The 24,324-nt window shown below is 50.0% G+C and overlaps 1 protein-coding gene across 1 annotated transcript; it reads left to right on the top strand.

Annotated features, from left to right (window-relative positions):
* The first annotated feature begins 1,707 nt into the window (after window positions 1-1,707).
* Window positions 1,708-18,974, top strand: LOC139374088 (histone PARylation factor 1-like). Its single transcript, XM_071115081.1, has 8 exons — window positions 1,708-1,802; window positions 2,437-2,626; window positions 4,446-4,632; window positions 8,668-8,766; window positions 10,236-10,389; window positions 14,464-14,551; window positions 15,231-15,403; window positions 18,669-18,974. The coding sequence occupies exons 1-8, from the start codon at window positions 1,767-1,769 to the stop codon at window positions 18,801-18,803; spliced, it is 1,062 nt and encodes a 353-aa protein (XP_070971182.1). The 5' UTR covers window positions 1,708-1,766; the 3' UTR covers window positions 18,804-18,974.
* The last annotated feature ends 5,350 nt before the right edge of the window (window positions 18,975-24,324 follow it).

Genomic DNA, 24,324 nt, shown 5'->3' on the forward strand with positions numbered 1-24,324 from the left:
AACAGGAGGACAATAGGAATGGTAGCTAGGATCGACTGAAACAGGAGGACAATAGGAATGGTAGCTAGGATCGACTGAAACAGGAGGACAATAGGAATGGTAGCTAGGATCAACTGAAACAGGAGGACATTAGGAATGGTAGCTAGGATCAACTGAAACAGGAGGACAATAGGAATGGTAGCCTTGGATCGACTGAAACAGGAGGACAATAGGAATGGTAGCTAGGATCGACTGAAACAGGAGGACAATAGGAATGGTAGCCTTGGATCGACTGAAACAGGAGGACAATAGGAATGGTAGCTAGGATCGACTGAAACAGGACCACATTAGGAATGGTAGCTAGGATCGACTGAAACAGGAGGACAATAGGAATGGTAGCTAGGATCGACTGAAACAGGAGGACAATAGGAATGGTAGCTAGGATCGACTGAAACAGGAGGACAATAGGAATGGTAGCTAGGATCGACTGAAACAGGAGGACAATAGGAATGGTAGCTAGGATCGACTGAAACAGGAGGACAATAGGAATGGTAGCTAGGATCGACTGAAACAGGAGGACAATAGGAATGGTAGCCTTGGATCGACTGAAACAGGAGGACAATAGGAATGGTAGCTAGGATCGACTGAAACAGGAGGACAATAGGAATGGTAGCCTTGGATCGACTGAAACAGGAGGACAATAGGAATGGTAGCTAGGATCGACTGAAACAGGACCACATTAGGAATGGTAGCTAGGATCGACTGAAACAGGACAATAGGAATGGTAGCCTTGGATCGACTGAAACAGGAGGACAATTGGAATGGTAGCTAGGATCGACTGAAACGGGATGACATTAGGAATGGTAGCTAGGATCGACTGAAACAGGAGGACAATAGGAATGGTAGCTAGGATCGACTGAAACAGGAGGACATTAGGAATGGTAGCTAGGATCGACTGAAACAGGACCACATTAGGAATGGTAGCTAGGATCGACTGAAACAGGAGGACAATAGGAATGGTAGCTAGGATCGACTGAAACAGGAGGACAATAGGAATGGTAGCTAGGATCGACTGAAACAGGAGGACAATAGGAATGGTAGCTAGGATCGACTGAAACAGGAGGACAATAGGAATGGTAGCTAGGATCGACTGAAACAGGAGGACAATAGGAATGGTAGCTAGGATCGACTGAAACAGGAGGACAATAGGAATGGTAGCTAGGATCGACTGAAACAGGAGGACAATAGGAATGGTAGCTAGGATCGACTGAAACAGGAGGACAATAGGAATGGTAGCTAGGATCGACTGAAACAGGAGGACAATAGGAATGGTAGCTAGGATCGACTGAAACAGGAGGACAATAGGAATGGTAGCTAGGATCAACTGAAACAGGAGGACATTAGGAATGGTAGCTAGGATCGACTGAAACAGACTGAAACCCTGGCTATCCGTGCATTAAAAAAACAAGAAAATGAGACATTTTACATGATTCATATTTTTTTTACTTTTGATACTTAAGTATATTTAAAACCAAATACTTTTAGACTTACTCAAGTAGTAGACTTGAGTCATTTTCTATTAAGGTATCTTTACTTTTACTCAAGTATGACAATTGGGTATTTTTCTCATCACTCTTGTCTCTGTTATGTACCTCTGGGACGCAATGCGCACTCCGCTCCCCTAGATGGCGCTGTACATGACTTCCCAATGGCAGAAGTCCTAATGTGTTGTCGTTAGCTACACCGCTGTGTGCTTGTCTGCTGTCGAACGGAGAGGAGGAAAAAATATGACAGGGAAACGAAAAACTAAATCTACTCCTCAGGTATTGTCAGACCCATAAAGATTTTTTTATTTTTTATTGTCGGAGCAATGATAGGATGGTTTTAGCCAGCGAGTTATGTAGCAAGGGGGAATATTTGTCTTGCGTTACAAAACACGGATGGGCCACTATGGCATCTACATTACTGTCTTAACTAGCCAACAAACTAAACGTGTTTTTATTTTTTTTTGCAGTTAGCTTCGGTTATATTACTGTTTTCCCAAGATAGTGTAGCCAGATCATTATATTAGTATAAACTAGCTAACAAGCTGATAACCAAGTTACCGTCCATTGACAGTATTACCATGAGCTTTTTGCAGAGCGAGCTACTCAGGGTAACGTTCATTAGCGCACACCGTAAGCAAAACGATTTGCAACGGGAAAACCAGCGTTTCTTTTTTTGTAATCCAATTCAGCAGGACTCAACGTTTTGGAACATTCAGATAGAAATAGGCAATGTAGAACAAACATGCCTCTGACATGTTAGAATAAGTAATCACATCTTCTTCATTCAAGGCATTTTATATCTGCTACTAAACGTGGCCCCTGTAGTTTCTAATGAATACACCCAGTTATCAAACCACACATCTGTTTACACTAGCTAGTGAATTGAATTTCACCAACAGTTCTTCTTTAGGAGTCAGATTCTGCCGACGGGCAGTTGAAGAAGAAATCCCGGCCGGAGGAGCCGACAGCGAGACCGACTACTGCTGAGGTACCGGCCAGACTGAGGGAGGAGGTGGAGAGACTCTATAAACTGAGGATGCCTGAAGACTTCTACCTCTTCTGGGACTTCTGCTCCCTGCTCAGCCCCGACAACCCCCGGGGTAGGTTACCCACTCACCCAGCCCTGATAACCCCCGGGGTAGGTTACCCACTCACCCAGTCCTGATAACCCCCTGGGTAGGTTACCCACTCACCCAGCCCCCGGGGTAGGTTACCCACTCACCCAGCCCCGACAACACCCGGGGTAGGTTACCCACTCACCCAGCCCTGATAACCCCCGGGGTAGGTTACCCACTCACCCAGCCCTGACAACCCCCGGGGTAGGTTACCCACTCACTCACCCACCCACAACCCCCGGGGTAGGTTACCCACTCACCCACAACCAGCCCCGACAACCCCCGGGGTAGGTTACCCACTCACCCACAACCAGCCCTGACAACCCCCGGGGTAGGTTACCCACTCACCCACAACCAGACCCGATAACCCCCGGGGTAGGTTACCCACTCACCCAGCCCCAATAACCCCCGGGGTAGGTTACCCACTCACCCAGCCCCCGGGGTAGTTTACCCACTCACCCAGTCCAACAACCCCATGGGTAGGTTACCCACTCACCCAGTCCAACAACCCCCGGGGTAGGTTACCCACTCACCCAGTCCTGACAACCCCTGGGGTAGGTTACCCCCTCACCCAGTCCTGACAACCCCTGGGGTAGGTTACCCCCTCACCCAGTCCTGACAACCCCTGGGGTAGGTTACCCACTCACCCAGTCCAACAACCCCCGGGGTAGGTTACCCACTCACCCAGTCCTGACAACCCCTGGGGTAGGTTACCCCCTCACCCAGTCCTGACAACCCCTGGGGTAGGTTACCCACTCACCCAGTCCAACAACCCCCGGGGTAGGTTACCCACTCACCCAGTCCTGACAACCCCTGGGGTAGGTTACCCCCTCACCCAGTCCTGACAACCCCTGGGGTAGGTTACCCCCTCACCCAGTCCTGACAACCCCTGGGGTAGGTTACCCACTCACCCAGTCCAACAACCCCCGGGGTAGGTTACCCACTCACCCAGTCCTGACAACCCCTGGGGTAGGTTACCCACTCACCCAGCCCTGACAACCCCTGGGGTAGGTTACCCACTCACCCAGCCCTGACAACCCCTGGGGTAGGTTACCCACTCTCTCAGCCCCGATAACCCCCGGGGTAGGTAAACAACCAGCAAGACTCTAGTCAGTCCTGTCTATAACACTAACCCACAACCAGCATGACTCTAGTCAGTCCTGTCTGTACACTCTGTATCATATTAGCATTCAACAGCCTGAAACACGCTATCTTATTAGCATTCAACAGCCTGAAACACATAGAAACACGCTATCTTATTAGCATTCAACAGCCTGAAACACATAGAAACACGCTATCTTATTAGCATTCAACAGCCTGAAACACTATCTTATTAGCATTCAACACCCTGAAACACTATCCTATTAGCATTCAACAGCCTGAAACACTATCCTATTAGCATTCAACACCCTGAAACACTATCTTATTAGCATTCAACAGCCTGAAACACTATCTTATTAGCATTCAACAGTCTGAAACACTATCCTATTAGCATTCAACAGTCTGAAACACTATCCTATTAGCATTCAACAGTCTGAAACACTATCCTATTAGCATTCAACAGTCTGAAACACTATCCTATTAGCATTCAACACCCTGAAACACTATCCTATTAGCATTCAACAGTCTGAAACACTATCCTATTAGCATTCAACAGCCTGAAACACTATCCTATTAGCATTCAACAGTCTGAAACACTATCTTATTAGCATTCAACAGCCTGAAACACTATCCTATTAGCATTCAACAGCCTGAAACACGCTATTTAAGGATCATATTGACCACATATCATTCCCCTCTCTAGACGCGTTGAAGGAAATCCTGGGTTTGAGGTTGGTTGGCCCGTTTGACATTCTGGCGGAGGCCCACCGTAGCTCAGCCAACCCCCAGCCCAACTACCACCTACACTGGAGGCACTTCTACGACCCTCCGGAGTACCAGACCGTACTGCAAGGGAATGGAGACAACCTGCTACACCTGGGTTACTACAGGTACTGACCATCCTACACCTGTGTTACTACAGGTTGCTACAGGTAGGGGTTACTACAGGTTACTACAGGTAGGGGTTACTACAGGTTACTACAGGTAGGGGTTACTACGGGTTACTACAGGTAGGGGTTACTACGGGTTACTACAGGTAGGGGTTACTACAGGTTACTACAGGTAGGGGTTACTACAGGTTACTACAGGTACTGACCATCCTACACCTGGGTTACTACAGGTTACTACAGGTAGTGGTTACTACAGGTACTGACCATCCAACACCTGGGTTACTACAGGTAATGACCATCCTACACCTGGGTTACTACAGGTAATGACCGTCCTACACCTGGGTTACTACAGGTTACTACAGGTAGGGGTTACTACAGGTACTGACCGTCCTACACCTGGGTTACTACAGGTTACTACAGGTAGGGGTTACTACAGGTACTGACCGTCCTACACCTGGGTTACTACAGGTTACTACAGGTAGGGGTTACTACAGGTACTGACCGTCCTACACCTGGGTTACTACAGGTTACTACAGGTAGGGGTTACTACAGGTACTGACCGTCCTACACCTGGGTTACTACAGGTTACTACAGGTAGGGGTTACTACAGGTACTGACCGTCCTACACCTGGGTTACTACAGGTAATGACCGTCCTACACATGGGAACTACAGGTTACTACAGGTAAGGGTTACTACAGGTTACTACAGGAAGGGGTTACTACAGGTTACTACAGGATGGGGTTACTATAGGATGGGGTTACTCCAGGTAGGGGTTACTCCAGGTAGGGGTTACTATAGGATGGGGTTACTCCAGGAAGGGGTTACTCCAGGTAGGGGTTACTCCAGGTAGGGGTTACTCCAGGTTACTCCAGGTAGGGGTTACTACAGGTTACTCCAGGTAGGGGTTACTACAGGTTACTCCAGGTAGGGGTTACTACAGGAAGGGGTTACTACAGGTAGGGGTTACTACAGGTAGGGGTTACTCCAGGTTACTCCAGGTAGGGGTTACTACAGGTTACTCCAGGTAGGGGTTACTACAGGAAGGGGTTACTACAGGTAGGGGTTACTACAGGTAGGGGTTACTCCAGGTAGGGTTTACTCCAGGTAGGGTTTACTCCAGGTTACTCCAGGTAGGGGTTACTCCAGGTTACTCCAGGTAGGGGTTACTACAGGTTACTCCAGGTAGGGGTTACTCCAGGTAGGGTTTACTCCAGGTAGGGTTTACTCCAGGTTACTCCAGGTAGGGGTTACTCCAGGTTACTCCAGGTAGGGGTTACTACAGGTTACTCCAGGTAGGGTTTACTCCAGGTAGGGGTTACTACAGGTTACTCCAGGTAGGGGTTACTACAGGTAGGGGTTACTACAGGTAGGGGTTACTACAGGTTACTACAGGTAGGGGTTACTACAGGATGGGGTTACTACAGGATGGGGTTACTCCAGGAAGGGGTTACTACAGGAAGGGGTTACTTCAGGAAGGGGTTACTACAGGAAGGGGTTACTTCAGGAAGGGGTTACTACAGGTAATGGTTCATAAATATCTCTCAGTTTCCATCCAAAGTTTTCACTTTTCTTATTACGTTTTCATATCCAGAATAAAAAAACAGCCGGAATGTATTGCTCCCAGAGAGGAACAGCATCCCGTTAGAGAGAGGAACAGCATCCCGTTAGAGAGAGGAACAGCATCCCTTTAGAGAGAGGAACAGCATCCCTTTACAGAGAGGAACAGCATCCCGTTAGAGAGAGGAACAGCATCCCTTTACAGAGAGGAACAGCATCCCTTTAGAGAGAGGAACAGCATCCCGTTACAGAGAGGAACAGCATCCCGTTACAGAGAGGAACAGCATCCCTTTACAGAGAGGAACAGCATCCCTTTACAGAGAGGAACAGCATCCCGTTAGAGAGAGGAACAGCATCCCTTTACAGAGAGGAACAGCATCCCTTTAGAGAGAGGAACAGCATCCCGTTACAGAGAGGAACAGCATCCCGTTACAGAGAGGAACAGCATCCCTTTAGAGAGAGGAACAGCATCCCTTTAGAGAGAGGAACAGCATCCCGTTAGAGAGAGGAACAGCATCCCGTTAGAGAGAGGAACAGCATCCCGTTAGAGAGAGGAACAGCATCCCGTTAGAGAGAGGAACAGCATCCCGTTAGAGAGAGGAACAGCATCCCGTTAGAGAGAGGAACAGCATCCCGTTAGAGAGAGGAACAGCATCCCTTTAGAGAGAGGAACAGCATCCCTTTAGAGAGAGGAACAGCATCCCTTTACAGCGAGGAACAGCATCCCTTTAGAGAGAGGAACAGCATCCCTTTACAGAGAGGAACAGCATCCCGTTAGAGAGAGGAACAGCATCCCTTTAGAGAGAGGAACAGCATCCCTTTAGAGAGAGGAACAGCATCCCTTTAGAGAGAGGAACAGCATCCCTTTAGAGAGAGGAACAGCATCCCGTTAGAGAGAGGAACAGCATCCCGTTAGAGAGAGGAACAGCATCCCGTTAGAGAGAGGAACAGCATCCCTTTAGAGAGAGGAACAGCATCCCTTTACAGAGAGGAACAACATCCCTTTACAGAGAGGAACAGCATCCCGTTAGAGAGAGGAACAGCATCCCTTTAGAGAGAGGAACAGCATCCCGTTAGAGAGAGGAACAGCATCCCTTTAGAGAGAGGAACAGCATCCCTTTAGAGAGAGGAACAGCATCCCTTTAGAGAGAGGAACAGCATCCCTTTACAGAGAGGAACAACATCCCTTTAGAGAGAGGAACAGCATCCCTTTAGAGAGAGGAACAGCATCCCTTTAGAGAGAGGAACAGCATCCCTTTAGAGAGAGGAACAGCATCCCTTTACAGAGAGGAACAGCATCCCTTTACAGAGAGGAACAGCATCCCGTTAGAGAGAGGAACAGCATCCCTTTAGAGAAAGAGGAACAGCATCCCTTTAGAGAGAGGAACAGCATCCCTTTAGAGAGAGGAACAGCATCCCTTTAGAGAGAGGAACAGCATCCCTTTAGAGAGAGGAACAGCATCCCGTTAGAGAGAGGAACAGCATCCCTTTACAGAGAGGAACAGCATCCCGTTAGAGAGAGGAACAGCATCCCTTTAGAGAGAGAGGAACAGCATCCCTTTAGAGAGAGGAACAGCATCCCGTTAGAGAGAGGAACAGCATCCCGTTAGAGAGAGGAACAGCATCCCGTTAGAGAGAGGAACAGCATCCCGTTAGAGAGAGGAACAGCATCCCTTTAGAGAGAGGAACAGCATCCCTTTAGAGAGAGGAACAGCATCCCTTTACAGAGAGGAACAGCATCCCTTTAGAGAGAGGAACAGCATCCCGTTAGAGAGAGGAACAGCATCCCTTTAGAGAGAGGAACAGCATCCCGTTAGAGAGAGGAACAGCATCCATTTACAGAGAGGAACAGCATCCCGTTAGAGAGAGGAACAGCATCCCTTTAGAGAGAGGAACAGCATCCCTTTAGAGAGAGGAACAGCATCCCTTTAGAGAGAGGAACAGCATCCCTTTACAGAGAGGAACAACATCCCTTTAGAGAGAGGAACAGCATCCCGTTAGAGAGAGGAACAGCATCCCTTTAGAGAGAGGAACAGCATCCCTTTAGAGAGAGGAACAGCATCCCGTTAGAGAGAGGAACAGCATCCATTTACAGAGGAACAGCATCCCGTTAGAGAGAGGAACAGCATCCCTTTAGAGAGAGAGGAACAGCATCCCTTTAGAGAGAGGAACAGCATCCCTTTACAGAGAGGAACAACATCCCTTTAGAGAGAGGAACAGCATCCCGTTAGAGAGAGGAACAGCATCCCTTTAGAGAGAGAGGAACAGCATCCCGTTAGAGAGAGGAACAGCATCCCGTTAGAGAGAGGAACAGCATCCCGTTAGAGAGAGGAACAGCATCCCGTTAGAGAGAGGAACAGCATCCCTTTACAGAGAGGAACAGCATCCCTTTAGAGAGAGGAACAACGTCACGTTACAGAGAGGAAGAGCATCCCGTTACAACATGGTCATATTAATCTCCACCTCCTGTTTTTCAGAGATAGTCCGGACTCCCTGCCTGTGTTCCTAGGGGAGAATGAAGCCAAGAAGGGCTGTACCATCACGCAGATGGGGGACAACATGTTTGCTGCTGTCCAGTGAGTGTCCTCCATTAACTAACACACGAGGAACACATGGACCATCTAAACTAACACAGCGACAAGAGAATCCACTGGTTGGTGTGGTCATGGGATGTGACAGAGATGGTGTGGTCATGGGATGTGACAGAGATGGTGTGGTCGTGGGATGTGACAGAGATGGTGTGGTCGTGGGATGTGACAGAGTTGGTGTGGTCATGGGATGTGACAGAGATGGTGTGGTCATGGGATGTGACAGAGATGGTGTGGTCATGGGATGTGACAGAGATGGTGTGGTCGTGGGATGTGACAGAGATGGTGTGGTCGTGGGATGTGACAGAGTTGGTGTGGTCATGGGATGTGACAGAGATGGTGTGGTCATGGGATGTGGCAGAGATGGTGTGGTCATGGGATGTGGCAGAGATGGTGTGGTCATGGGATGTGACAGAGATGGTGTGGTCATGGGATGTGACAGAGATGGTGTGGTCATGGGATGTGACAGAGATGGTGTGGTCATGGGATGGGACAGAGATGGTGTGGTCATGGGATGTGACAGAGATGGTGTGGTCATGGGATGGGACAGAGATGGTGTGGTCATGGGATGTGACAGAGATGGTGTGGTCATGGGATGTGGCAGAGATGGTGTGGTCATGGGATGGGACAGAGATGGTGTGGTCATGGGATGGGACAGAGATGGTGTGGTCATGGGATGGGACAGAGATGGTGTGGTCATGGGATGGGACAGAGATGGTGTGGTCGTGGGATGTGACAGAGTTGGTGTGGTCATGGGATGTGACAGAGATGGTGTGGTCATGGGATGTGGCAGAGATGGTGTGGTCATGGGATGTGACAGAGATGGTGTGGTCATGGGATGTGACAGAGATGGTGTGGTCATGGGATGTGACAGAGATGGTGTGGTCATGGGATGTGACAGAGATGGTGTGGTCATGGGATGGGACAGAGATGGTGTGGTCATGGGATGTGACAGAGATGGTGTGGTCATGGGATGTGACAGAGATGGTGTGGTCATGGGATGTGACAGAGATGACTCACATTGCTTATCAAGACTTATTCTCTTTTTCTCTCTCTCTCTCCCTTTTCTCTCTCCCTTTTTACCTCTCTCCTCCCTCATTTTCCCCCCCGCTCTCTCCTCCCTCACCCCCCCTGCTCTCTCCTCCCTCACCCCCCCCCGCTCTCTCCTCCCTCACCCCCCCCCCCACTCTCCTCCCTCATCCCCCCATATGCTCTCTCCTCCCTCACCTCCCCCCCTGCTCTCTCCTCCCTCACCTCCCCCCCTGCTCTCTCCTCCCTCACCCCCCCTGCTCTCTCTCCTCCCTCACTCCCCCTGCTCTCTCCTCCCTCACCCACCCTGCTCTCTCCTCCCTCACCGTCCCCTTCGCTCTCTCCTCCCTCACTGTCCCGTCTCTCTCCTATCTCTGCCCAAACTCTCCCTCCTTCTCCATCTCTCCCTCCTCTTCTCTTTCCTTCAGTCTGTTTCTGGGGAGGAAGAGGAAGGAGAGGGGCGGGCGTAAGGAAGGGGACAAGGCTCTGGATAACCTGGAGGAGGAGTTAAGAGAGAGGGCGGAGTCTCTGGGCTTTTCCCTGGAGCAGAAGACCAAAGGCATGAAGCAGAGAGACAAGAAGGTAACACCCCGTACTGAGACGGTAACGCCCCGTACTGAGACGGTAACACCCCGTACTGAGACGGTACTAGATGGTAACACCCCGTACTGAGACGGTACTAGAAGGTAACACCCCGTACTGAGACGGTAACACACTGTACTGAGACGGTAACACCCCGTACTGAGACGGTAACACCTCGTACTGAGACGGTAACACCCCGTACTGAGACGGTAACACCCCGTACTGAGACGGTAACACCCCGTACTGAGACGGTAACACCCCGTACTGAGACGGTAACACCCCGTACCAAGACGGTACTAGAAGGTAACACCCCGTACTGAGACGGTAACACACTGTACTGAGACGGTAACACCCCGTACCGAGACGGTACTAGAAGGTAACACCCCGTACTGAGACGGTAACACCCCGTACTGAGACGGTAACACCCCGTACTGAGACGGTAACACCCCGTACTGAGACGGTAACACCCCGTACTGAGACGGTAACACCCCGTACTGAGACGGTAACACCCCGTACTGAGACGGTACTAGACGGTAACACCCCGTACTGAGACGGTACTAGACAGTACCACACCGTACTGAGACGGTACTAGACGGTAACACCACTTACTGAGACGGTACTAGAAGGTAACACACCGTACTGAGACGGTACTAGATGGTAACACCCCGTACTGAGACGGTAACACACCGTACTGAGACGGTACTAGAAGGTAACACCCCGTACTGAGACGGTAACACACTGTACTGAGACGGTACTAGAAGGTAACACCCCGTACTGAGACGGTACTAGAAGGTAACAAACCGTACTGAGACGGTAACACCCCGTACTGAGACGGTAACACCCCGTACTGAGACGGTACTAGACGGTAACCCCCCGTACTGAGACGGTACTAGAAGGTAACACCCCGTACTGAGACGGTAACACCCCGTACTGAGACGGTAACACCCCGTACTGAGACGGTAACACCCCGTACTGAGACGGTAACACCCCGTACTGAGTTGGTAACACCCCGTACTGAGACGGTAACACCCCGTACTGAGACGGTAACACCCCGTACTGAGACGGTATCACCCCGTACTGAGACGGTACTAGAAGATAACACCCCATACTGAGACAGTACTAGAAGGTAACACCCCGTGCTGAGACGGTACTAGAAGGTAACACTCCGTACTGAGACGGTACTAGAAGGTAACACCCCGTACTGAGACGGTAACACCCCGTACTGAGTTGGTAACACCCCGTACTGAGACGGTAACACCCCGTACTGAGACGGTAACACCCCGTACTGAGACGGTAACACCCCGTACTGAGACGGTAACACCCCGTACTGAGTTGGTAACACCCCGTACTGAGACGGTAACACCCCGTACTGAGTTGGTAACACCCCGTACTGAGACGGTAACACCCCGTACTGAGACGGTAACACCCCGTACTGAGACGGTAACACCCCGTACTGAGACGGTAACACCCCGTACTGAGACGGTAACACCCCGTACTGAGTTGGTAACACCCCGTACTGAGACGGTAACACCCCGTACTGAGACGGTAACACCCCGTACTGAGACGGTATCACCCCGTACTGAGACGGTAACACCCCGTACTGAGACGGTACTAGAAGGTAACACTCCGTACTGAGACGGTACTAGAAGGTAACACCCCGTACTGAGACGGTACTAGAAGGTAACACCCCGTACTGAGACGGTAACACACCGTACTGAGACGGTACTAGAAGGTAACACCCCGTACTGAGACGGTAACACACCGTACTGAGACGGTACTAGACGGTAACACCCCGTACTGAGACGGTACTCGAAGGTAACACCCCGTACTGAGACGGTACTAGAAGGTAACACCCCGTACTGAGACGGTAACACACCGTACTGAGACGGTACTAGAAGGTAACACCCCGTACTGAGACGGTAACACACCGTACTGAGACGGTACTAGACGGTAACACCCCGTACTGAGACGGTACTCGAAGGTAACACCCCTTACTGAGACGGTACTAGAAGGTAACACCCCGTACTGAGACGGTACTAGACGGTAACACCCCGTACTGAGACGGTAACACCCCGTACTGAGACGGTACTAGATGGTAACACCCCGTACTGAGACGGTACTAGACGGTAACACCCCGTACTGAGACGGTAACACCCCGTACTGAGACGGTAACACCCCGTACTGAGACAGTAACACCCCGTACTGAGACGGTAACACCCCGTACTGAGACGGTAACACCCCGTACTGAGACGGTAACACCCCGTACTGAGTTGGTAACACCCCGTACTGAGACGGTAACACCCCGTACTGAGACGGTAACACCCCGTACAGAGACGGTATCACCCCGTACTGAGTTGGTAACACCCCGTACTGAGACGGTAACACCCCGTACTGAGACGGTAACACCCCGTACTGAGACGGTAACACCCCGTACTGAGACGGTATCACCCCGTACTGAGACGGTAACACCCCGTACTGAGACGGTACTAGAAGGTAACACTCCGTACTGAGACGGTACTAGAAGGTAACACCCCGTACTGAGACGGTACTAGAAGGTAACACCCCGTACTGAGACGGTAACACACCGTACTGAGACGGTACTAGAAGGTAACACCCCGTACTGAGACGGTAACACACCGTACTGAGACGGTACTAGACGGTAACACCCCGTACTGAGACGGTACTCGAAGGTAACACCCCGTACTGAGACGGTACTAGAAGGTAACACCCCGTACTGAGACGGTAACACACCGTACTGAGACGGTACTAGAAGGTAACACCCCGTACTGAGACGGTAACACACCGTACTGAGACGGTACTAGACGGTAACACCCCGTACTGAGACGGTACTCGAAGGTAACACCCCTTACTGAGACGGTACTAGAAGGTAACACCCCGTACTGAGACGGTAACACCCCGTACTGAGACGGTACTAGACGGTAACACCCCGTACTGAGACGGTAACACCCCGTACTGAGACGGTACTAGATGGTAACACCCCGTACTGAGACGGTACTAGATGGTAACACCCCGTACTGAGACGGTAACACACCGTACTGAGACGGTACTAGAAGGTAACACCCCGTACTGAGACGGTACTAGAAGGTAACACCCCGTACTGAGACGGTACTAGACGGTAACACCCCGTACTGAGACGGTAACACCCCGTACTGAGACGGTAACACCCCGTACTGAGACGGTAACTGAGACGGTACTAGAAGGTAACACACCGTACTGAGACGGTAACACACCGTACTGAGACGGTAACACACCGTACTGAGACGGTACTAGAAGGTAACACCCCGTACTGAGACGGTACTAGAAGGTAACACCCCGTACTGAGACGGTACTAGATGGTAACACCCCGTACTGAGACGGTACTAGATGGTAACACCCCGTACTGAGACGGTAACACCCCGTACTGAGACGGTAACAACCCGTACTGAGACGGTAACACCCCGTACTGAGACGGTACTAGACAGTAACACCCCGTACTGAGACGGTACTAGACGGTAACACCCCGTACTGAGACGGTACTAGAAGGTAACACCCCGTACTGAGACGGTACTAGATGGTAACACCCCGTACTGAGACGGTACTAGATGGTAACACCCCGTACTGAGACGGTACTAGAAGGTAACACCCCGTACTGAGACGGTACTAGAAGGTAACACACCGTACTGAGACGGTACTAGAAGGTAACACCCCGTACTGAGACGGTACTAGATGGTAACACCCCGTACTGAGACGGTACTAGATGGTAACACCCCGTACTGAGACGGTACTAGATGGTAACACCCCGTACTGAGACGGTAACACCCCGTACTGAGACGGTAACACCCCGTACTGAGACGGTAACACCCCGTACTGAGACGGTAACACCCCGTACTGAGACGGTACTAGACAGTAACACCCCGTACTGAGACGGTACTAGACGGTAACACCCCGTACTGAGACGGCAACACCCCGTACTGAGACGGTAACACCCCGTACTGAGACGGTACTAGACGGTAACACCCCGTACTGAGACGGTACTAGAAGGTGACAGTCTAACCGCCCCCTGTCCATGTCCAGGTTGTCACCAAGACGTTCCATGGAGCCGGCCTGGTGGTTCCTGTTGATCAGAATGATGTTGGTTACCGGGAGCTGCCGGAGACAGACGGTAAGACTCTGCAACACTCTAGAACACTCTAGAACAGTGGCAACTAGGTTTGGTCTCGGGCCAATGTCTTTGGTAGCTCAGTGGGCCAGAACATAATTAGTTTATAATATAAACCCACTGCAAAGGCCTACACTACAAGTAGAACACTCTAGAACCACTTGAATACTCCAGAACACTCCAGAACACTGTAGAATACTCTAGAACCACTCAGATACTCCAGAACACTGTAGAATACTCTAGAACCACTAGAATACTCCAGAACACTGTAGAATACTCTAGAACCACTCAGATACTCCAGAACACTGTAGAATACTCTAGAACCACTCAGATACTCCAGAACACTGTAGAATACTCTAGAACCACTAGAATACTCCAGAACACTGTAGAATACTCTAGAACCACTCAGATACTCCAGAACACTCTAGAATACTGTAGAACCACTAGAATACTCCAGAACACTCTAGAATACTGTAGAACCACTAGAATACTCCAGAACACTCTAGAATACTGTAGAACCACTAGAATACTCCAGAACAGGTTTCAGAAACACGTTCCAAATAGATGTTATTCACACTATGTAATGTCCCCCCTCCCCCCCCACCTCTCCTCTCCCCCCGATTTACTATATCTCGTGTGTGTGTGTGTGTGTGTGTGTGTGTGTGTGTGTGTGTGTGTGTAGCGAGTATGAAGAGGCTGTGTAAGGCTATAGCGGAGGCCAGGTGTGATGAAGACAGGATGAAGGCTTTCGGCCCGCTGCAGGAGATGATCACCTTCGTCCAGTTCGCTAATGACGAGTGTGACTACGGCATGGGGCTGGAGTTGGGCATAGACCTCTTCTGTTACGGTTCACAGGTACACACACACACACACACACACACACACACACACACACACACACACACACCTCAACACACGGGGCTGGAGCTGGGCATAGACCTCTTCTGTTACGGTTCACAGGTACACACACACACACACACACACACACACACACACACACACACCTCAACACACGGGGCTGGAGCTGGGCATAGACCTCTTCTGTTACGGTTCACAGGTACACACACACACACACACACACACACACACACACCTCAACACACGGGGCTGGAGTTGGGCATAGACCTCTTCTGTTACGGTTCACAGGTACACACACACACACACACACACACACACACACACACACCTCAACACACGGGGCTGGAGCTGGGCATAGACCTCTTCTGTTACGGTTCACAGGTACACACACACACACACACACACACACACACCTCAACACACGGGGCTGGAGCTGGGCATAGACCTCTTCTGTTACGGTTCACAGGTACACACACACACACACACACACACACACACACACCTCAACACACGGGGCTGGAGCTGGGCATAGACCTCTTCTGTTACGGTTCACAGGTACACACACACACACACACACACACACACACACACACACACACACACACACACACACACACACGGGGCTGGAGCTGGGCATAGACCTCTTCTGTTACGGTTCACAGGTACCCTCACACACACACACACACACACACACACACACACACACACACACACACACACACACGGGGCTGGAGCTGGGCATAGACCTCTTCTGTTACGGTTCACAGGTACACACACACACACACACACACACCTCAACACACGGGGCTGGAGCTGGGCATAGACCTCTTCTGTTACGGTTCACAGGTACACACACACACACACACACACACACACACACACCTCAACACACGGGGCTGGAGCTGGGCATAGACCTCTTCTGTTACGGTTCACAGGTACACACACACACACACACACACACACACACACACCTCAACACACGGGGCTGGAGCTGGGCATAGACCTCTTCTGTTACGGTTCACAGGTACACACACACACACACACACACACACACACACACCTCAACACACGGGGCTGGAGCTGGGCATAGACCTCTTCTGTTACGGTTCACAGGTACACACACACACACACACACACACACACACACACCTCAACACACGGGGCTGGAGCTGGGCATAGACCTCTTCTGTTACGGTTCACAGGTACACACACACACACACACACACACACACACACACCTCAACACACGGGGCTGGAGCTGGGCATAGACCTCTTCTGTTACGGTTCACAGGTACACACACACACACACACACACACACACACACACCTCAACACACGGGGCTGGAGCTGGGCATAGACCTCTTCTGTTACGGTTCACAGGTACCCTCACACACACACACACACACACACACACACACACACACACACACACACACACACACACACGGGGCTGGAGCTGGGCATAGACCTCTTCTGTTACGGTTCACAGGTACACACACACACACACACACACACACACACACACCTCAACACACGGGGCTGGAGCTGGGCATAGACCTCTTCTGTTACGGTTCACAGGTACACACACACACACACACACACACACACACACACACACACACACACACACGGGGCTGGAGCTGGGCATAGACCTCTTCTGTTACGGTTCACAGGTACCCTCACACACACACACACACACACACACACACACACACACACACACACACACACACGGGGCTGGAGCTGGGCATAGACCTCTTCTGTTACGGTTCACAGGTACACACACACACACACACACACACACACACACACACCTCAACACACGGGGCTGGAGCTGGGCATAGACCTCTTCTGTTACGGTTCACAGGTACACACACACACACACACACACACACACACGGGGCTGGAGCTGGGCATAGACCTCTTCTGTTACGGTTCACAGGTACACACACACACACACACACACACACACACCTCAACACACGGGGCTGGAGCTGGGCATAGACCTCTTCTGTTACGGTTCACAGGTACACACACACACACACACACACACACCTCAACACACGGGGCTGGAGCTGGGCATAGACCTCTTCTGTTACGGTTCACAGGTACACACACACACACACACACACACACACACACACACACACACACACACACACACCTCAACACACGGGGCTGGAGCTGGGCATAGACCTCTTCTGTTACGGATCACACACACACACACACACACACATACACACACACACACACACACACACACACACACACACACCTCACCAACAGACATTACCACTATGGTGTAGATCTCAGTGTAGAGCCACCAACAGACATTAACAGACATCTTCCATTGTGTGTCTCTCTGATTCAGTTTCCTGTCTTCCATTGTGTGTCTCTCTGATTCAGTTTCCTGTCTTCCATTGTGTGTCTGTGACTCAGTTTCCTGTCTTCCATTGTGTGTCTGTGACTCAGTTTCCTGTCTTCCATTGTGTGTCTCTCTGATTCAGTTTCCTGTCTTCCATTGTGTGTCTGTGACTCAGTTTCCTGTCTTCCATTGTGTGTCTCTCTGATTCAGTTTCCTGTCTTCCATTGTGTGTCTGTCTGACTCTGTTTCCTGTCTTCCATTGTGTGTCTGTGACTCAGTTTCCTGTCTTCCATTGTGTGTCTGTCTGATCTCTGTTTCCTGTCTTCCATTGTGTGTCTGTGACTCAGTTTCCTGTCTTCCATTGTGTGTCTGTCTGATTCTGTTTCCTGTCTTCCATTGTGTCTGTCTGATTTTGTTTCCTGTCTTCCATTGTGTGTCTGACTCAGTTTCCTGTCTTCCATTGTGTGTCTGTCTGATTCTGTTTCCTGTCTTCCATTGTGTGTCTGTCTGACCCTCTGTTTCCTGTCTTCCATTGTGTGTCTGTCTGACTCTCTGTTTCCTGTCTTCCATTGTGTGTCTGTCTGATTCTGTTTCCTGTCTTCCATTGTGTGTCTGTCTGACTCTCTGTTTCCTGTCTTCCATTGTGTGTCTGTCTGATTCTGTTTCCTGTCTTCCATTGTGTGTCTGTCTGACTCTCTGTTTCCTGTCTTCCATTGTGTGTCTGTCTGACTCTCTGTTTCCTGTCTTCCATTGTGTGTCTGTCTGATTCTGTTTCCTGTCTTCCATTGTGTGTCTGTCTGACTCTCTGTTTCCTGTCTTCCATTGTGTGTCTGTCTGATTCTGTTTCCTGTCTTCCATTGTGTGTCTGTCTGACTCTCTGTTTCCTCTGTCCCCCAGTACTTCTATAAGGTGATCAGACAACTGCTGCCCATGGCCTACAGCCTGCTGAAGAGGGGCCTGTTTGGAGAGATCCTGGAGGCTCACCTCTCCAGACGCTCCCACGACAACCTGGACCAACTCAGCTCAGCCTGAGGAATACCATGGGAGAGGAGGAAGAGAGAGAAGAAGAGGGATGGATTGTTGTCAGCTCTGACCACTGTGTGTTTTTATGAGTCTTGTTGTGGTGCTGCTGTTGAATGGTACCAGGGGCGTCTCTCTCTGTGTGAATATGTGGAATAAAGGATTATATTTCTAAGAGATTGTCTGTTACTACGTCCTGCTGTCTGTCTGTTACTAGGTACTGACTGTCTGTCTGTTACCACGTCCTGCTGTCTGTCTGTTACTAGGTCCTGACTGTCTGTCTGTTACTAGGTCCTGTCTGTCTGTCTGTCTGTCTGTTACTACGTCCTGCTGTCTGTCTGTTACCACGTCCTGCTGTCTGTCTGTTACTAGGTCCTGCTGTCTGTCTGTTACTACGTCCTGCTGTCTGTCTGTTACTAGGTCCTGACTGTCTGTCTGTTACTAGGTCCTGACTGTCTGTCTGTTACTAGGTACTGACTGTCTGTCTGTTACTACGTCCTGCTGTCTGTCTGTTACTACGTCCTGCTGTCTGTCTGTTACTAGGTACTGACTGTCTGTCTGTTACCACGTCCTGCTGTCTGTCTGTTACTAGGTCCTGTCTGTCTGTTACTACGTCCTGCTGTCTGTCTGTTACTAGGTCCTGTCTGTCTGTCTGTTACTAGGTACTGACTGTCTGTCTGTTACTACGTCCTGCTGTCTGTCTGTTACTAGGTACTGACTGTCTGTCTGTTACCACGTCCTGCTGTCTGTCTGTTACTAGGTCCTGTCTGTCTGTTACTACGTCCTGCTGTCTGTCTGTTACTAGGTCCTGTCTGTCTGTTACTACGTCCTGACTGTCTGTCTGTTACTAGGTCCTGACTGTCTGTCTGTTACCACGTCCTGCTGTCTGTCTGTTACTAGGTACTGACTGTCTGTCTGTTACTACGTCCTGTCTGTCTGTTACTACGTCCTGCTGTCTGTCTTTTACCACGTCCTGCTGTCTGTCTGTTACTAGGTCCTGCTGTCTGTCTGTTACTAGGTCCTGTCTGACTGTTACTAGGTATACTGACTGTCTGTCTGTTACTAGGTACTGACTGACTGTCTGTCTGTTACCACGTCCTGCTGTCTGTCTGTTACTAGGTCCTGCTGTCTGTCTGTTACCACGTCCTGCTGTCTGTCTGTTACTAGGTCCTGCTGTCTGTCTGTTACCACGTCTTGCTGTCTGTCTGTCTGTCTGTCTGTTACTACGTCCTGCTGTCTGTCTGTTACTAGGTACTGACTGTCTGTTACTAGGTTCTGTCTGTCTGTCTGTTACCACGTCCTGCTGTCTGTCTGTTACTAGGTCCTGCTGTCTGTCTGACTGTCTGTCTGTCTGTTACTAGGTCCTGTCTGTCTGTCTTTTACTACGTCCTGCTGTCTGTCTGTTACTAGGTCCTGTCTGTCTGTCTGTAATTAGGTCCTGTCTGACTTTACTAGGTCCTGTCTGTCTGTCTGTCTGTCTGTAATTATGTCCTGTCTGTCTGTCTTTTACTACGTCCTGCTGTCTGTCTGTCTGACTTTATTAGGTCCTGTTGTCTGTTTGTCTGTTATTAAGGGTGCATCTCAATAGACTAACTTGGTCTCCTAGGGGTGCATCTCAATAGACTAGCTTAGTCTCCTAGGGGTGCATCTCAATAGACTAGCTTGGTCTCCTAGGGGTGCATCTCAATAGACTAACTTGGTCTCCTAGGGGTGCATCTCAATAGACTAGCTTGGTCTCCTAGGGGTGCATCTCAATAGACTAACTTGGTCTCCTAGGGGTGCATCTCAATAGACTAGCTTGGTCTCCTAGGGGTGCATCTCAATAGACTAGCTTGTTCTCCTAGGTGGACATCTCAATAGACCAGCTTAGTCTCCTAGGGGTGCATCTCAATAGACTAACTTGGTCTCCTAGGGGTGCATCTCAATAGACTAACTTGGTCTCCTAGGGGTGCATCTTAATAGACTAACTTGGTCTCCTAGGGGTGCATCTCAATAGACTAGCTTGGTCTCCTAGGTGGACATCTCAATAGACTAGCTTAGTCTCCTAGGGGTGCATCTCAATAGACTAACTTGGTATCCTAGGGGTGCATCTCAATAGACTAACTTGGTCTCCTAGGGGTGCATCTCAATAGACTAACTTGGTCTCCTAGGGGTGCATCTCAATAGACTAACTTGGTCTCCTAGGGGTGCATCTCAATAGACTAACTTGGTCTCCTAGGGGTGCATCTCAATAGACTAACTTGGTCTCCTAGGCGTGCATCTCAATAGACTAACTTGGTCTCCTAGGGGTGCATCTCAATAGACTAGCTTGGTCTCCTAGGTGGACATCTCAATGGACTAGCTTGGTCTCCTAGGTGGACATCTCAATAGTCTAGCTTGGTCTCCTAGGGGTGCATCTCAATAGTCTGGTCTCCTAGGGGTGCATCTCAATAGTCTAGCTTGGTCTCCTAGGGGTACATCTCAATAGTCTGGTCTCCTAGGGGTGCATCTCAATAGACTAGCTTGGTCTCCTAGGTGGACATCTCAATAGACTAGCTTGGTCTCCTAGGGGTGCATCTCAATAGACTAGCTTGGTCTCCTAGGCGTGCATCTCATTAGTCCTTGTGTCTTGTCATGAATCTGAGGGTTTGGTTGTCGATATCATAAATGGGAAGAATCTCAATTGCATTTCCTTGGCTCCTTGCTTCTTCAAAACCCATTGGATGAGGAGGTCATCCCCTTTTCTGGAGAACTTCCTTCCTGTTGGCCTAACCTTGTTCCTGGAGAGAGACCATCCGGTTGGCCCAACCCTGTTCCTGGAGATCTACCCTCCTATTGGTCCAACCCTGTTCCTGGATATCTACCCTCCTGTTGGTCCAACCTTGTTCCTGGAGATCTTACCCTCCTGTTGGTCCAACCCTGTTCCTGGAGATCTACCCTCCTGTTGGTCCAACCCTGTTCCTGGAGATCTACCCTCCTAATGGTCCAACCCTGTTCCTGGACAGAGACCCTCCTGTTGGTCCAACCTTGTTCCTGGAGAGAGACCCTCCTGTTGGCCCAACCCTGTTCCTGGAGAGAGACCCTCCTGTTGGTCCAACCTTGTTCCCGGAGAGCTACCCTCCTGTTGGTCCCTAGAGGCCGGTAGCCTTCCAGGAACAATGTTCTAGTGCTGGTGTAGTAGATGTAGGTAATTATATCTATGAGCTCCATTAAATCACATCCGCTTTAGAAAAGATTTGCATTATACCTGAGGCGGACATTGCCATTGGCTGCACGGTGTCGAATTAAGAGAGATCCCATGCAGCCTTGTTCCTCCCCAATGTCCAATCTCTAGACAACAAGGTGGAAGAATTTAGGGCACGAGTTGCCTTCCAGAGAGACATCAGAGATGGTAACATTCTATGTTTCATGGAAATATGGCTCACTCGGGATACGTTATCAGAGTCGGTACAGCCACCCGGTTTCGTCACGCATCGCGCCGACAGAAACAAACATCTCTCTGGTAAGAAGAAGGGCGGGGGTGTACATGCCTTATGATTAACGACTCATGGTGTAATCACAAAAACATACAGGAACTCAAGTCCTTTTGTTCACCTGACCTAGAATTCCTTACAATCAAATGCCGACCTCATTATCTTCCAAGAGAATTCTCTTCGATTACAGCCGTGTATATCCCCCCCAAGACAGATTCCTCGTCGGCCCTGAAAGAACTTCATTGGACTCTATGTAAACTGGAAACCACACATCCCGAGGCTGCATTTATTGTAGTTGGGGATTTTAACAAAGCTAATCTGATAACAAGGCTTCCTAAATTCTATCAGCATAGCGAATGCGCGACACAAGCTGGTAACATTCTGGATCTTTGCTACTCTAACTACCGCAACGCATACAAAGCCCTCCCTGCCTTCAGCAAATCTGACCACGACTCCATTTTGTTGCTCCCAACCTATAGATAGAAACTTAAAAGGAAACTGCCTGTTCAACGCCAATCTGATTCCCCGCTTCAAGATTGCTTTGATCACGTGGATTGGGATTATTCCGGGTAGCCTCAGACAATAACATTGACGTATACACTGACTCGGTGAGTGAATTTATTAGCAAGTGCATCGGAGATGTTGTACCCACCGTGACTATTAAAACCTTTCCCTAACAAGAAACCGCGGATTGATGGCAGCAAAACTGAAAGCGCCAACCACTGCTTTTTAATCATGGCAAGGCGACTGGAAACATGGCCGAATACAAACAGTGTAGCTTTTCCCTCCGCAAGGCAATCAAACAAACAAAGCGTCAGTATAGAGTTAAAGTAGAGTCGCAATTCAACCGCTCAAACACGAGACGTATGTGGCAGGGTCTACAGTCAATCACAGACGATAAAAAGAAAACCAGCCCCGTCGTGGACATCAAAGTCTTGCTCCCAGACGAATTAAACAACTTCTTTGATCGCTTTGAGGACAATAGTGCCACTGACACGGCCCGCTACCAAAGCCTGTGGGCTCTCCTTCTCCGTGGCCAATGTGAGTAAAACATTTAAACGTGTCAACCCTCGCAAGGCTGCCGCCAGGCCCAGACGGCATCTCTAGTCGTGTCCTCAGAGCATGCGCAGACCAGCTGGCTGGTGTGTTTACGGACATATTCAATCAATTCCTATCCCAGTCTGCTGTTCCCACATGCGTCAAGATGTCCACCATTGTTCCTGTACCCAAGAAAGCAAAGGTAACTGAGCTAAATGACTACTGCCCCCGTAGCACTCACTTCCGTCATCATGAAGTGCTTTGCGAGACTAGTCAAGGATCATATCACCTCCAACTTACCTGACACCCTAGACCCACTCCAATTTGCTTACCGCCCCAATAGGTCCACTGATGATGCAACACCGTCACACTGCCCATCTGGACAAGAGGAATACCTATGTAAGAGCTCAGCATTCAACACCATAGTACCCTCCAAGCTCGTCATTCATCTCGAGACCATGGGTCTCGAACCCGCCCTGTGCAACTGGGTCCTGGACTTTCTGACGGGCCGCCTCCAGGTGGGGCATCTCCTACTCCGCTGATCCTCAACACTGGGGCCCCACAAAGGTGCGTTCTCAGCCCTCTCCTGTACTCCCTGTTCCATGACTGCGTGGCTATGCACGCCTCCAAACTCAAACATCAAGTTTGCGGACGACACTACAGTGGTAGGCTTGATTACCAACAACGACGAGACGGCCTACAGGGAGGAGGTGAGGACCCTCGGAGTGTGGTGTCAGGAAAACAACCTCTCACTCAACGTCAACAAAACAAAGGAGACGATTGTGGACTTCAGGAAACAGCAGAGGGAACACCCCCCCATCCACATCGACGGGACAGTAGTGGAGAGGGTGGAAAGTTTTAAGTTCCTCGGCGTACACATCACGGACAAACTGAAATGGTCCACCCACACAGACAGCGTGGTGAAGAAGGCACATCATTTGATTTGACTTTAAACAGGAACCAATTAGCCGGCATTTATGTGTACAAAGTTGATACATACAAACAAATGTAATATTTGAGGCTCTCTCTCGCTAATTGATTGT

Source organism: Oncorhynchus clarkii, chromosome 19 (genome assembly GCF_045791955.1).
Source record: "Oncorhynchus clarkii lewisi isolate Uvic-CL-2024 chromosome 19, UVic_Ocla_1.0, whole genome shotgun sequence".
Taxonomy (NCBI): Eukaryota; Metazoa; Chordata; class Actinopteri; order Salmoniformes; family Salmonidae; genus Oncorhynchus; species Oncorhynchus clarkii.

Bases quoted from the DNA above. Each gene is read 5' to 3' on its own strand.
- LOC139374088 (XM_071115081.1), top strand. From the start codon at position 1,767: ATGACAGGGAAACGAAAAACTAAATCTACTCCTCAG. The intron at 8,767-10,235 runs GTGAGTGTCCTC...TCTTTCCTTCAG, and splicing joins AACATGTTTGCTGCTGTCCA to TCTGTTTCTGGGGAGGAAGA. The intron at 15,404-18,668 runs GTACACACACAC...TCTGTCCCCCAG, and splicing joins TCTTCTGTTACGGTTCACAG to TACTTCTATAAGGTGATCAG.